Source organism: Phodopus roborovskii, unplaced genomic scaffold (assembly GCF_943737965.1).
Source record: "Phodopus roborovskii unplaced genomic scaffold, PHOROB, whole genome shotgun sequence".
In the NCBI taxonomy this organism is placed as follows: Eukaryota; Metazoa; Chordata; class Mammalia; order Rodentia; family Cricetidae; genus Phodopus; species Phodopus roborovskii.
The window spans coordinates 50389339-50404064 of NW_026126511.1; the positions used below are offsets into that span (position 1 = coordinate 50389339).

The 14726-nt window shown below is 36.6% G+C and overlaps 1 protein-coding gene across 2 annotated transcripts in view; it reads left to right on the forward strand.

Annotated features, from left to right (window-relative positions):
- Ints6 (integrator complex subunit 6) overlaps positions 1 to 14726 on the forward strand; it is a 67893-nt gene that overhangs the window by 18107 nt on the left and 35060 nt on the right. For both annotated transcript variants that reach the window (XM_051195551.1, XM_051195552.1), the window contains exon 4: positions 1728 to 1817. In XM_051195551.1, coding sequence (XP_051051508.1) covers positions 1728 to 1817 — 90 coding nt within the window. The remainder of the gene's footprint in view (positions 1 to 1727; positions 1818 to 14726) is intronic.

Genomic DNA, 14726 nt, shown 5'->3' on the forward strand with positions numbered 1-14726 from the left:
CAGATTGTGAGCTACCATGTAGGTGCTGGAAAGTAAACCCAGGTCCTCTGCAAAAGCAACAAATACTCTTAACCTCTGAACTATTTCTCTTGTTTCCAACTAGACGTTATTTTTTTAATCATGATGAAAACACCCAACATAAAGATAAATATGTTAATCATTAAAAAATTAAAAAAATTGTGTTGTCTCTGTGTGTACATACACGCTTGTACTGCACACACATGCCACGGGAACAACTTTCTGAAAATCTTCTTTTTCCTGGAGATTGAACTCAGTTTGTCAGGCATGGGTTTTGCTTCCTAAGCCATCTTCTTGGTGCTCTTAATTAGTTTTTAATCTACAGTAGGGTAGTGTTAAATATTTTTATTCTTGTGAAAATGGTATATATCATCATCATCTTTTTTTTTTTTGTGTGTTTTGTTTTGTTACTGCTATGTTGTTCATGCTACTCCTGATACATTGTATAGGCTCAAGCCTTAGGGATCCCATAAGTATGTAACTGCCTTATTTTAAATGTGCTCCACAACTCTGCTGAAAACCTTGTTTATTTGAAGGAATGTTTATCTTGTTTATCTTAATATAAAGCTTGAGGGTTTTGTTTTGTTTTGAGAGGTTTCTCTGTTTAAATATTCTGGCTGTTTTGGAACTTGTGTCGTAGACCAGGCTGGCCTCAAACTCACAGAGATCTGCGTGCCTCTGCCTCCCGAGTTCTGGGATTAAAGGCGTGCGCCACTATTGCCTGGCTAAGAAATGATTATTATCACAGTTTGTGATAGCTTCTGAAAATCAAATTGCTAGAATTAAACTGTTAGGGTACTATTTAAGAAATTAAATACTGGGACTGGAGAAATGACTTGGTGGTTAAGAGCATTTGCTGCTCTTCCAGATGACTAGGATTCAGTTAGTTCTTAGCACTTACTTTGGGCGTCTCACAGTTGTCCATAATTTCAGTTCAAGACATCTGAACTGTCTTTTGTCTTCCTTTGGCCTCTGTGGCACCAACTACATACATAGTACATATGCGTGCATGCTGGTTAAACACTCATACACTTAATATAAAATCGTTTTTTTTTTTTTTTTTGTCCTTTTTGAGATGGTTTCTCTGTGTAGCGTTGGCTGTCCTGGAACTAACTCTGTAGAATGACCTTGAATTCAGAGGTCCTCCTGCCTCTCCCTCCTGATTACTGGGATTAAAGGTGTGCACCACCATCACCTGGCATAAAATCTTAAAAAAAAAAAAAAAAAAAAAAAGCCTTAAAAGGCACATAAATAGAAATATGCACTGTAAAAGTAAAAACTCAAGAATATATAAGAAGAGAGAAATCTATCTTTATATCTCTAGTTAGAGCTAACACTATTAGTATGTATCTTGAAGTTTGTTTTAAATATGCAAACAGGTATTATATTACATAAAATTTACTAACAGGAGAGATGGGGTTTAGTGAGATGGCTCAGTGAGTAATAAAAAGGTACTTGATTCCAGAGCCTGACAAACTGGGTTTGATTTTCAGGTCTCACATAGTAAGAGAGAATAGACCTCCACACATGGCCTATAACATTCGAGTACACACACAAAGTAAATGCAATAAAAAAAAGCCTTTTAAAATGAAAAGAGATGGTATACATTGAGGGGAATTGGGGATATTCTATTCTAACAATTGGCTTTATGTCTAAAGAAAGTTAAGCCAGAATTTAAGCCTTAATACCTGTTTGTTTTCTGACTTCAGGGAAGAAACCCTTTTTTCTTGGAGCCAGCAATAATTATTACAATCACTGATGGAAGCAAATTGACTACTACCAGTGGTGTCCAGGATGAGGTAAGTCGTGTGTGTCACACAGGTCATACAGATGCAATTGAAACCTGTCTGTATGTGCATAATAGGGTATTGAATACTTTGTAGTAGATTTTCTTTTTAGTTATCTGGTGCAATTTTTAATAGCCCATCTCCTGAGATCATCTATCTTTGTTCATAGCAGTTGTCTTTATATTTTCTTGACTAGGAATCCTTTCTTTGCAAAGTTTGTGAGCATCCCTCCTGTTCCAAAGTCAGTCTGTATAGTAATAAAATTCTTACTTTCATGTTTAAACAAACAAAAAACCCAACAACCTAGAAATAGAATTCTAATAATTTTACTTAATTTAGTTGATTATTATGTTAGTTTTTAATTACTGACAGAATGACTGAAGTAAATAAGCTTATACCAAGGAAAGGTTCATTTTTAACTCCTCAGAAAGGTTTCAATCCATAGTCAGTAGACTGGAGTTTGGGCCTTTTGGTGAGGCAGCATTGGTGGGGTTGTGTGATGGGATGAGCTGCTAAATTCATGTGACCAGTAAGCAAAGAGAGTAAGAGACTGCAATCATTTAACACTTCGGAGACTATGTATACTACAGACAGGTCTCATCTCTCAGTGTTGTCACCGTTGCTCTGTAGCACCCAGAGCTTGGGACTGAGACTTAATACATTGGCCTTTTAAAGACATTTCATCCCCAATCATGTCATTTGTGTGTTTTTACCAGTTCCAGGCTGAAGTACAACAATGCCAAGGGTAGGTTAAAACTAGAAGTGAAGATTTTCAGTGTTTGTTTTTTCTAAGTCGTATGTAGTGTAAGTAATTCAGAGCTAATGTTGTTTGCTCTCTGTCAGTGAGTTGTGTGTGCTGTATTATGATAAATCTGTTAGATTAAAGAAAGCAAAACTTTACAATGTTTTTACTGTATTTGAACTGTTGGTAAGTGTTTGATTCATTTTTTTTCTTCTTGACATGCTGATATACAGGTGCTCTTTAAAGACTTGTTTACATTACTCTTAGTTTCTATGGTATTTTACTAGAATTTGAAGCAGGAAAGGTACAGAATTTAAAGAATTAGTTTAAGAATTGGTGTTAAAATTTAATTAAAGTTTTGGAATTTATTTCCATTGTGTGACTCTGGAATATAAATTACATGGGATCAGAGCATGTGGGGTTCTTTCTTAATTCGAATACTTCTAGTAAGTAAACTTTGTATCAGTGACCCAATTTCTCTAAATCTCTACTTCATCAGTGAAATAATGACAATAATTCTTGCTTTCCTTCATAGGGCTGTTGAAATTTAAAATGACAGAATGTATGGAAAAGTGTTTGTGCTATAAAGAAAAAGTGTATTGTATCATTTCCGTCATGAGGCAATAGAACCAGTGTAGAATTTAGATGCAGATTACCTAATTTTATAGAGAAGGGAAATGCTAGAATTGCATTGTTTCAGCAGTTAATATTAAAGCGATTTAAGGATACAATTACTGAGCTAGCATTGAAAAATACATTATAAACTATAATTAGATATTTTATTGCTTGCTTAAAAATGGAACTTAATGGCTTATTTTGGACTTTTTTAGACTTAGTTGGCATGTATAGTCATTTATGGTCCTGTCACTCTTAGTAGACAGTGTCACAAACAATATAAATGTCACTTAGCAACCTTCAAATTAATTTTTCTCTTAACCATAATCATTTCAGTATTTGTACTCATTTTGTAGAAATTGCAGGTCTTCTTTTTGTTTTTTTGTTTTTTTGTTTTTTTGTTTTTTGTTTTTGTTTTTGAGACAGGGTTTCTCTGTATAGCCCTGGGTGTCCTAGATCTCACTCTATAGACCAGGCTGGCCTCAAACTCAGAGAGATCTGCCTGTCCCTTTATCCTAATGCTGGGATTAAAGGCATGCACCACCATGCCTTGCTCCAAATTTCTCTTGATGGACATTTTTTACATTAATGATTTTGATTAAACAATTGTTTCTGTTTTCTATTGTGAAATATGCCTACCTGTAAGGTTATCTATTCAAGGAACTCTTTCTCTTGCCTTTTTAGAAATGCTTTTGAAGATGTAGCTTGTTTCTATATCTGGATCTGCTTTATTTGCAATATCTATTTATGGGACTTCCTCTTGCTTTAAGATATCTTGAAATGTACATGAGAATTGGAATTGTTGAGCTTGTATTCTGATTCCTTCTTTGAGAAGGATATTACTGTGTCTGTATAATATTCCAATATTAACTTGAAAATAATATTGGGAAGATTTTCCTGTGGGCAGATATCTTAACTTTTCTGTTCTTAACACATCTAATATTTAATATGGTACTAATAAAAGAGTTTACATTAAAAATATTATAGACATTGATATATTGAATCTGATAGGAAGTTAAAAATTGATTCCTATTGCTGTTCCTTAACTGAAACAGAAAGCTCATTTATTTTAAGACAAACATTTTTGATTATTAAGTTGGAGCATAGGCCTGTGAGCTATTTGATATTCAAACTTGAGAAAGCACCTGCATGTTTTTCTCTCCTTCTGCCTCACTCTCTACCACCCAGTACAGTTTCTCAAACCTGAAGTCTAGTGCATGCCAGGCAAGTGCTCTAGGATTGAACACTATCCCAACTCATCTCTCTCTCTGTGGATGTGTATATGTTCATTTTTTCCCTTTTTAAAATTAAATTAGAAACTATCTTATTTTATATATCAATCCCAGTTACCTCTCCCTCCCATTCTCCCACGCCCCCCCCCCCCAACCACCATCCCATCCCTCTTCTGCTCCATGGAAAGGATGAGGCCTTCTATGGGGATCATCAAGGTCTGTCACATCATTTCGGGCAGGGCTTAGACCCTTCCCCGTGTGTCTAGGCTGAGAGAGTATCCTTCTATGGGTAATGGGCTCCCAATGTCCATTCATACACTAGGGATAAATGCTGTTCCATTACCAGGGGCCCTATAGACTTCCCAGGCTTCCTAACTCACTCATGTGAAGAGGGCCTGATTCCATCCTACGCTGATTTCCAAGCTGTCAGGGTCCATGAGCTCCACTTTGTACAGGTCAGCTGTTTCTGTGGGTTTCCCCAGCATGGTTTTGACCCCTTTGCTCATCACTCCTCCCTCTCTGCAACTGGATTCCAAGAATTCGGCTCAGTGCTGCTTCTGTTTCTATCAGCTACTGGATGAAGGCTCTATGATGGCATATAAGGTAGCCATCAATCTCATTGGGGAAGATCATTTAAGATAGCCTCTCCCCTATTGCTTCAATTCTTAGTTGGGGAAATAATTTACTTAACTTTTATTCTATGTGTATTGGTGTGAAGGTATTAGATCCCCTGGAACTGAATTTATAGATAGTTGTGAGCTGTCATAAGGATGCTGGGAATTGAACCTGAGGCCTCTGGAAGAGCAGCAAATGCTCTTAACCACTGAGCCATCTCTCTAGCCCCCTGAATATATTCATCTATATGCTTGCTCCATGCATAATCTGTATTGTTATTTTTATTAGGGCATGTCAGTTTTGTCTTTAAGTCTCTACAAGTCTCTTTATCTTTGCCTTTGGTAAAACCCGATTTTTTTTTTTTTTTAATAGACTGTTTTCATTCTATAGTTCAGGCTGGCTTTGAACTCATTGAGTAACACTGGCTTCAAATTCAAATCATCTAGCCTCCACCTCCAAAGTAGTTAGATTACAGGCATGTACCACAACATTTGGCCAGCTATGACTGCTGTTGATATAATGTATTTCTCTTTGTGGGTTTGTGTATTCCTCCCTCATTATATACTTTACTTGAGAGATATGATGTGTGCTGTAGTATTTGTTCTGTTAGTACACAATGAGTGCCCTCACTGCTTTCATATAATCCTCATAGTGTACCTGTATATATACACACATCTATAAGTATACATCTACATGCATGCACACACACACACACACACACACACTTAGTCTCTTGTATTGTACAAATGAGGAAATTGAGATCAAAAGAAATAAAATGATTTGCTTTGGTATGGTATTTGTTGCTGCCAAAACCTATATTAGGATTAGTTTACAATGTGAAGGTATCCCAGCCCAATGGTACTTCCTGGACTTACCCAGCACTTCTTGATTTTTGTTGTTGAATGTGTTTAGGATTTACCTACTATTGTGTGTGTTTGTGTATATGCTGTGAGAGTGTATGGGCAGATAGATATGCAGTCCATAAGCTGATGTTGGCTATCTTTCTCTGTTCCTTCAGACAGTTTCTCCCTGAACCTGTAGCTCACTAACGGAGCTGATGGTTAGCACATCTCAGGGATCCTCCTGTCTCTGCCTCAGTAGTGCTGGCCTTACAGGTACTCCCTGTCCCTGGCTTTTATGTGGATACTGAGAATCTGAGCTCAGGTTCTTGTGTTTGTGTACTTGTCTATATAAATTCTTTATTTCAGCTTTCTATGCAAGTATGATATAGATAATTTTGTTCTTAATTTGTTTAGTCTCCCATGAATACTGAGCAGAGCATTTCTAGGCAATGAGTATATAACAGGATAAGTCTTGGTGTTTTAAGGAGTTTTTTGAGTATTAAAAAGAGTGATTCATCTGGGCATTGGTCACACGCCTTTAATCTCAGCACTCAGGAGGCAGAGGCAGGCATGATCTCTGTGAGTTCGAGGCCAGTCTGGTCTACAGAGCGAGTTCCAGGACAGCCTCCAAAGCAATACAGAGAAACCCTGTCTCAAAAAACAAAAAAAAAAAAAAAAAAAAAAAAAAAAAAAAAAAGAGTAAGTATGTGGGAGCATTGAAAAGGTGAACTCATTCCACCTCATAGACACTACTGCCTCTCATGTAATTGGCAAATTCTTGGTAACATTATATACAATCTAATTTGATCTAAAGATCTTAGGATAACCATTTATTGTGTGGGCATTATTGTATATATTTGTGAAATTTATTTTAAAAAGGTCCAGTATTAAATTGTTTAGAGCATAGAAAAGTAGTTAGTTGAAATATTTAGAACCATATTAAGCCTTGGCTTTTGTATGTACAGACCCCAGTTTTTTTACAGCATGTTTGTAAGAAGGAAAATAGATGTGCTGTGTACTCTGTGACAGCTTAGATGAAGCAAAAGCATTGAGAGTCATTTACTAAAAGTCTAGGCTATCACTTGAGGTGACCTGAGTATTGTCTAGGACTTTCGATGACTGTTTGGATCGGATTGGAAGTTTAAGTGTATTATTTTGGCTTTTTTTTTTTTTTTTGAGTGTTTGTATGTGTATATGTATACAGCCATTTAGTAAAACTGGTTGTCTTCAGTATTTCCATATAAGGGAAATGGGTTACGTACAGATTTGAATTCTGATACACCAAGAACACTATTTTCCTTGCTCCCACAATACTTACCTTTTGGTGTTGATAAACATTCCTGTGTCCAAATACTCATAATGCTAATCATGCTAATACTGGCATGTCAGATGTTTTTGGTAAAATCACCAAATTATAATTAGAGTTGTTTGTTACATTTATTTAACAGGATTTTTCTTTGAAGTCAAAGCCAAGGCTGAACTTGAACTCACAGAACCTCGGCTGGCTTCAAATTTGGGGCAGTCCTCTTAGGCCTCAGCCTCTAGAGTAATGAAGGCACAGTTGTGTGTCACCAGGCTTTGCTAAAAACTTGATTGAAAGATTATCTGGAGTGCTAAATTGCAGTGGGAATGTGTTCTGAACTGATTCCATAAACACATAGCCAAGTACATAATGGTTCAGTAAGGCTGCAGAAGAAATCCTGCTGTAGCAGTCAGTGTATTGAAACAGTTATTTTTCTGGTTCCTGAAGATGCTGATAGTAGTCTCTTCTATTTCACATATTGAGATTACTCTGTATAGATGAATCTGTCAGCATGTCTTCTGTATTCCATGGAGGTGACATTTTTTGAGAAGGTTTTTGTTGTCAAAATGAACTGTTGGCTTTGCAGTACTAACTAGGTTTTTAAGACCAAGCTAGATAATTACTTTTATAACTTATTGCAGAGATATCCAGTTTAGACACTTGTATAGGACAAGAATGTAAGAGCAGTCTCAGCTTATGGATTCAGTTGGTCTTATAGTCTGATTTGTCAATTCTTAAAGGTAATTGGATTTGATACCACTTTTTTTTTCCCTTCCTGGATCATCCTACACATTACACATTGATAATAGTTTTACTTTATTTGACAAGGTGTAGTTATACATTTGCCTTCTTACTGATTCAAAAGCAATGTAGATTCTAGAATCTGAAATAATTCAGAAACTATTGTTTCCTCCTTCCTCAAAATGTTTTTAACCATAGAAGTCAATAAATTATTTGCCAGAGGCTGTTACAACTATTGTATAGGTAAAGACTTAAAAACACATTTAGAGTGGGCTCCATACTCCCTGGGATACATTGGGCAACTTTCTTTGTCTTAAGAGAGACCGAAAGAGGGGCTAGACGGATGGTTCAGTGGTTAAGAGCACCCACATAGTGGCTCATGGCTATCATAACTGTAGTCCTGTGAGATCTAATGCCCTCTTCTGGTGTACATGTATATAGACAAAACACCCATATACATAAAGTACATAAATACTTATAAAAAATTTCTGTGTTGTCTTGTAGTAGCCTCTTCATGTTGGTATTGTTGGAGTATAGTAACTCTAAAAGAATAATCACATGTTTGTGATTAAATATTTTATACTTGTATTTTGTGTAACCGTTGCCCAGGCAGTTTTGTAAGAATAGCTAAGGGAATTTGTTGGATATAGACCATTTACATTTTTTTCTATCTATATTTTCGCCTCCATTTTCTCCATTCCTGGATTTTTCACTGTTGGTTTGGTTTAGGAATGTTTGTACTTGTAGTTAATAATTTCTTGGAAATACATATTATAAAATAAAGTTTGATACAACTTAATATAGTGCACATTCAGAAGTTCAGTTATACAGTAATACTGTTAAACTTTTAGGTAGTAAGAATAACCCCCAAGAAAAGCATCTAGACAGACAGAATAACGAAAAAGAAATGTTTTGGTCCTCTTAATGAAAGTGGTATGGCAGATATGGCAGTAGTGACTATTACCTAAGTCTGTGGTAGGATACATCAAAATAGTTTAGAGACATTTCTATTGCTGCTTGTATTCCTTCCATACATGAACTACTGTGGTACTTGAGTAGTAGCTTTTACACAGCTGCATCAAAATCACCAAGTGAGCTTAAAAAATATATAGCCCTCAGTGCTGTTTATGTATCCATTGCTTTAGGCTGGAAATGTCCCAGTTGATTCTGATGAGATGAACAGTCAGATTTGAAAACACATTATAATTACAGATTTTTTTTTTCCTCATGTGAAAATACCTTAGTAAACAGTAGTGAAATGTTTTTAACTTAACAGGGCTAGCCTAAAGTTATTCTAAGATAAAATATTCTTGCTCTTTACAATTGTAATACTTGGAATCCCAAGGTTGTAGAATTGGGCTTGTGTGAATATTTATAACAGGATATTTTCTTATCTGTTGATATGGTTTAGAACAGATTATTGGACAGTCTTAAAATAACAATTTCTCCACTGACTACCTGTCAGTCTAAAGTTATTGTGTGCTGTATTGAGGACTTTTTCTCTACCCAGAGTTTAAGATGAGGTAGAGGAGATAAGCTGCTAGGAAGAGGTGAGTAATTGACTCAGTGTTGTCTGCCATTGCTATTCTTGCCTTAGAATTTTTCATCCAAAGGATAATATTCTGGTATCTTTACTATGTTATAATTACTTGTTTTTGAATGCTATGTAACCAGCATCATTTAAAAAATGACCCTAATGAGGACTATTTATAAAAAAGTTGATATCAGTTAATGATTAATTTTCTGAAGAGTTGCCATTTAATTACCTTCCAGAATGGATTCTTCAGATTTGAGTTGTTGAATATGCTTTAGTTTAGCACTTCCCCCCCCCCCCCCCCCCGTGATATATAATAGGTTTGGCTGTATACCATAACTTTGACAATCACTGTACACATGTGTAGTTCTCTTTTTATATTCTAACTACTGCATCAGCAAAGATGGAAGTAAATGAAACTCTTGCCCCTAGAAAACATACTGTCTTTGGAAACAGTCAACAAAATTAGCGCTTATAATGAGACGTGTCATAGCAGACATAAAATGAAGTTTTCTCAGCATAAACTAAGGAGCTTTAAATTTCGAGTAAGGAATTGAACTGTGATATTCCAAGAGAGAATAGTAAGCTAAAGTATAAATACATGGTCACCATTTAGGAGATGTTATAAATTGGAAAGTATAAGGTACATAGAATGGAGGTAGAAGGCAGATGACAGTGCTATAAGGGTACCGGATTTCATTCTGCTAACATTTGCAGGGGAGGCTATTAAGCCTGGCGTTGGTGGCACACGCCTTTAATCCCAGCACTTTGAGGCAGAGGCAGGTGGATCTCTGTGAGTTTAAGACCAGCCTGGTCTATGGAGCAGGCTCCAAAGCAATACAGAGAAACCCTGTCTGCAAACAAACAAAAAAGGTTGAAGTTGACCAGACCCATTATTAAATTTGCATTTTTAGCAAAGTTGTTCTGTCAACCAGGTGAGTGGAGATGGAGTAAAGACTAAAGGTGAGTATTATTTGTCACAAATTAATAAGCTACACTTACTAACTCAAGAAAAATAATTGTGTCAAAGTAAGCCAGTGTTAGGCAAGTAGAAATCAGAAGAGATTTGATAGTGTGTGATTCAGGTTTTTAAAGATAGCTTAGGAGGAAAAAAAGTATTATATAGGGTTCTGAACCTAAAATCTTGGCCCTTTAAGGGTTCTGTAAATTTCTTAAAGTGATATCTAAATATTGTGAATGTGTGTGTACATATTTTACTGGGGTGAAGTCCATAGATTTGTCTTGTCTCTGTTCTTTTGCTTTTGGTGACAGAGCTTTGGTGTGTAAGTCTAGGCTGCCCTCAAACTCAACCACCCTCCTGCCTCAGTTGCCTCAGTGCCTTGATCACAATTGCATGCATTATTACATCCAACTCACAGCTTTTCAAATAAGTTAAAATAAATGGTTTAGCATTATTTCTAGGCTTCCATCTTGTGTGTCTATGTAGGTTATAATACTGTTGTCTGGATTATGGAGGATATAGAAAAAAGTAGGAAGAAAGGAAATAGAATAATTTTAGAATAAGACCTGTCAAGGAACTATGAGGCAACCTGTAAAACAATCATCTCAGGGCTAGCATAATGGCTCAGTCAGTAAAGGACTGAAGATACACTGCTGGGCTCTTGATGTCATTGAAGGCAGAGCTAGAAGGATCTCTGTGACTGTCTAGCCAGTTAAGGAACTCTGTGACTGTCTAGCTAGTTAGTCTAGCCTAATTGGTAGGCTCCAGGTCAACGAGGGATAGATAGTTCATTTAGCTTTTATGACAATGACCTCAAAACTTTTTTTTTTTTTTTTTTTTTTTTTGAGACAGGTACCATTATGTAATCCCTTCTGCTTCATTCTCCCAAGTATGGTCAAGGTTGTCCTGTCCTATCTTCCCCACCCCACATTTCAGTTACCTTTCTGGCCTATTGTTTGTATTTTGTTTTCAAAAATCAATTTTGAGATAAGATCTCTTTATGTCTCCTTGGCTGGCATGGAACTGACCATATGGACCAGGCTGGCCTCACAGAGATATGCCTGACTCTGCCTCTGAAGTGCTGAAATGAAAAGTGTATGACATCACATACAGCCCCACTTTTTTTATTTTTAAGAATATTTAAATTTGCTTAAAGTAACCATTAACATTGACATTAAAAAAATACTAGAACTGAAATATATTCTCTGTTTTCCCTCTCTATGTGCTCTCTCCCCTACCCTTTGTGTGTGTGTGTGTGTGTGTGTGTGTGTGTGTGTGTGTGTGTGTGTGTGTGTGTGTGTGTATCAATATGTTCATCTATGCCCCAGGCAATTTTCTGTTGAACTTAGTCTGTTTGGTTATTTTCTGCCTTTCTTTTTGAGAAAATTTAAAAGTTACCATTTAGATTCCGGATGGCCACACTAACATAAGTATTAGGTTGCTAGTTACTTATAAATACATTGATTATATTAGCTTTATTTCCAGTTTCTTAAACATAGTTTCCTCTTTTGGTCCTTTTCAGATAATAGTACAGTAGTTTTAAGTTTTTTAGATTTATTTATTAGAAATAAACTTGAAGTGACTGGAACAATCTTGAAACTTTGGCCTTTATTATCAACACAAGGCTAAGTTTTTATCTAGACAAGGCTGTTTTGGTATATTTTTCCCCACACTCTCTTTTCAGATTGAATTACTGATTCCCCTCTCCCCCCCTGTTTTGTTTGTTGTGGTTTTGATGTTTTTTTTCCTTTCAGCTAAAGGAGCAGCCCAGTGGTTTTCAAGAAGTGCCAAAGTGCACTGACTGTCTCATGATGACTGGTGCCTCAGGGAGGGTCATGATTCCTGGATACAGGATCGACCTGATCCTGGATGTCACTTCAAGCAGTCAGATCGTGGGGAAAAGCCTTGTCTAATGGCTAGCCTTCCTCAAAAGTCTGATGCTAGTCATCTCGGAAGGCCTCAGAGAAAGCCTTAAAGGTGAGCAGAGTAGAGTGTAGTTCTCTCTGGGACTGTGCCTTTTTGTTGGAGAATCTGATTCAAAACAGATTGATAGCCCTAACCTGATTATTCAGGTTCAATTGGTAAACTAACCTGAAGCTTAAAAATTCATTGATGATGAGCAGATCCCAATTTTTGAGTTACTAGAGACTATCTTTCTGAGCTTTGCAGCAATATAGGGAGGAATTTGGTGTTTCCCATGCTCTTGAGAGCTTTAGCTTAATACTTGTTCTCTTAATTGGACATAGCCTTTTTGTTGTAGCTATGTGATACCTTGGTTTCAAAATTGCATTCAGTTGTTAACTACAAATAGATTTTAAAAGCTAAATGAAGTGTTCCTTTTAGTTTGTACATTTATCATTTAAGTATCAGGCAGTTAAGCTTCAGACGTTTATTAAAACAAGTTTGCATTTGACTTTTGTCTGTCATAAAAAGTTAAAAAAAAAACCAGTTATTGCTGGGTGTGGTGGTGCATGCCTATCAACCCTATTATGGGCTGTGGGGTAGGAGGATTATGAGTTTACCTGGGCTACATATTATAATCCCGTCTCAAGAAAAGTGAGAAATAAAACGATGAAAAAAGCACAGTAGCTTTGAAACAATTCATATTTTATTGAGTTAACTTGAAGAATATTAGTACTATCTCCTTCACCAACATCTTTTAGTAAAAAAAGATTCTTAAAATATTTTGACCATTTTATCATGGAAAAGTTTAATTTTAGATTGCTTTCTCTGTAATGTGAAGCACTTAAAAAACCTAGTAGTTCATTAATAACCCAAGTTTCTAAATTTAAGTCAACTGAGAAGTCCTGAGACCTACTAATTTCTTTTTATTGAATTACTATTTACTAGTAATATGGGGGCATATACCATTCCCAGTGTTTGTACTTTTAAAAATTTAGTAATTATATATATATATATTAGGTTGTAGATAGTCAGTGGGTCCTGGATTCAGTTGTTTATTTATTTCTCCTAGTATGTGTTCTCAAATTTGCTCTGTGCAACATGAGCTGTGAATACACCAGAAGTTTGTATTCTGTTTTGCTTTTTGTTGCTGTGATGAAACACTAATCAAAACAAAGTTGGAGAGTTAATTTCATCTTATCAGTTATGTCCATCATTGAAGGAAGCCTGGGTAGGAGCTCAAGACAGGAATCTGGAGACAGGAACTGAAGCAGGGACTGGAGGAATGCAACTTACTGGCTTGCTTCCCTTGACTTGCCTAGCTAACTTTTCCTATACAGTCCAGGTCTGTCTGCCCATGGATGACACGTCCATCAATTGGGCTAGATCCTGTCACATCAATTAGCAATCCAGAAAAATGCCCTATCAACATGCCCACAGGCCAATCTGATGGAGGCAGTTCCTCAAATGAAGTTCCTTATTTTCTGGTGTATCAAGTTGTTAACTAAAATTAGCCTTCACAGTTTGTAAACTTTTTAATTAAAAGACTAAATAGGACCCTTAGAGACTGCATGGAGACAAGAGCCCACTTTTGAAAGTTGTCCTCTGACATCCACACATGGACTGTGGTACACACAGCATATGTATGCACATTTACATACAAATGTACAATTAATTGTAAATTTTAAAAAAGGGATAATGAACATTCTTAACCCCTGTAGTCTTTAGTAGAATCACTGACTTCTGCTGTTGTAGGAAACAAGCACTCATGATATTAGTGGGTAAGTAGTGGTGTGTTAAGAATGAGATAGACTAGGTTGCAGTAGACTTGTACTGTAGTTTGGGGAGCCATGGAGTGTCCTCTGTTCTGTAGTCCACTGCTGTAGACGTTAGATGCTTTCCACTTCAGCTTTGGAGTGGTCTTCATCCATGCAATTGCTCTTCCTTAATGCAGGGAACAGAATAACACTAGGACCAGAAGGCAAGCCTGCTCTGATAGGCTTGAGGGTGATTATGTGCTGAACTCTTGTCTCCAAGGCCATTTCATTCTGAGAGTTGATATTGTTTCAAAATGTTATTCTTCTACAGGCTCTTCCAGGTATTGCCCTGTACATCCCTACCCACCCCCTCATTGTATTCTTTCCAGATAGTAGAATTCTGAATTGAACTTTTAAAAATGCATTTCCCCCCCTGTTGGGCATAAGGCACGTGCCTATAACCCCACAGGACTCCAGAGGTAGAGGCAAGGGAATCTCTGAGTTTGAGGATAACCAGCTTTGTGAGCTTGAAGCATTCTGGGACTATACTGATAGCTTCTGTCTTTCCCTTTTATCCTCTATACACCCCCCCCCCCCCCAAATCCTCCAATTCCCCTTTTTCCTACATCTATCTGTCTTTGTTGTTTTAGGGAGTTTTCTTTAACTGAATTACTAAG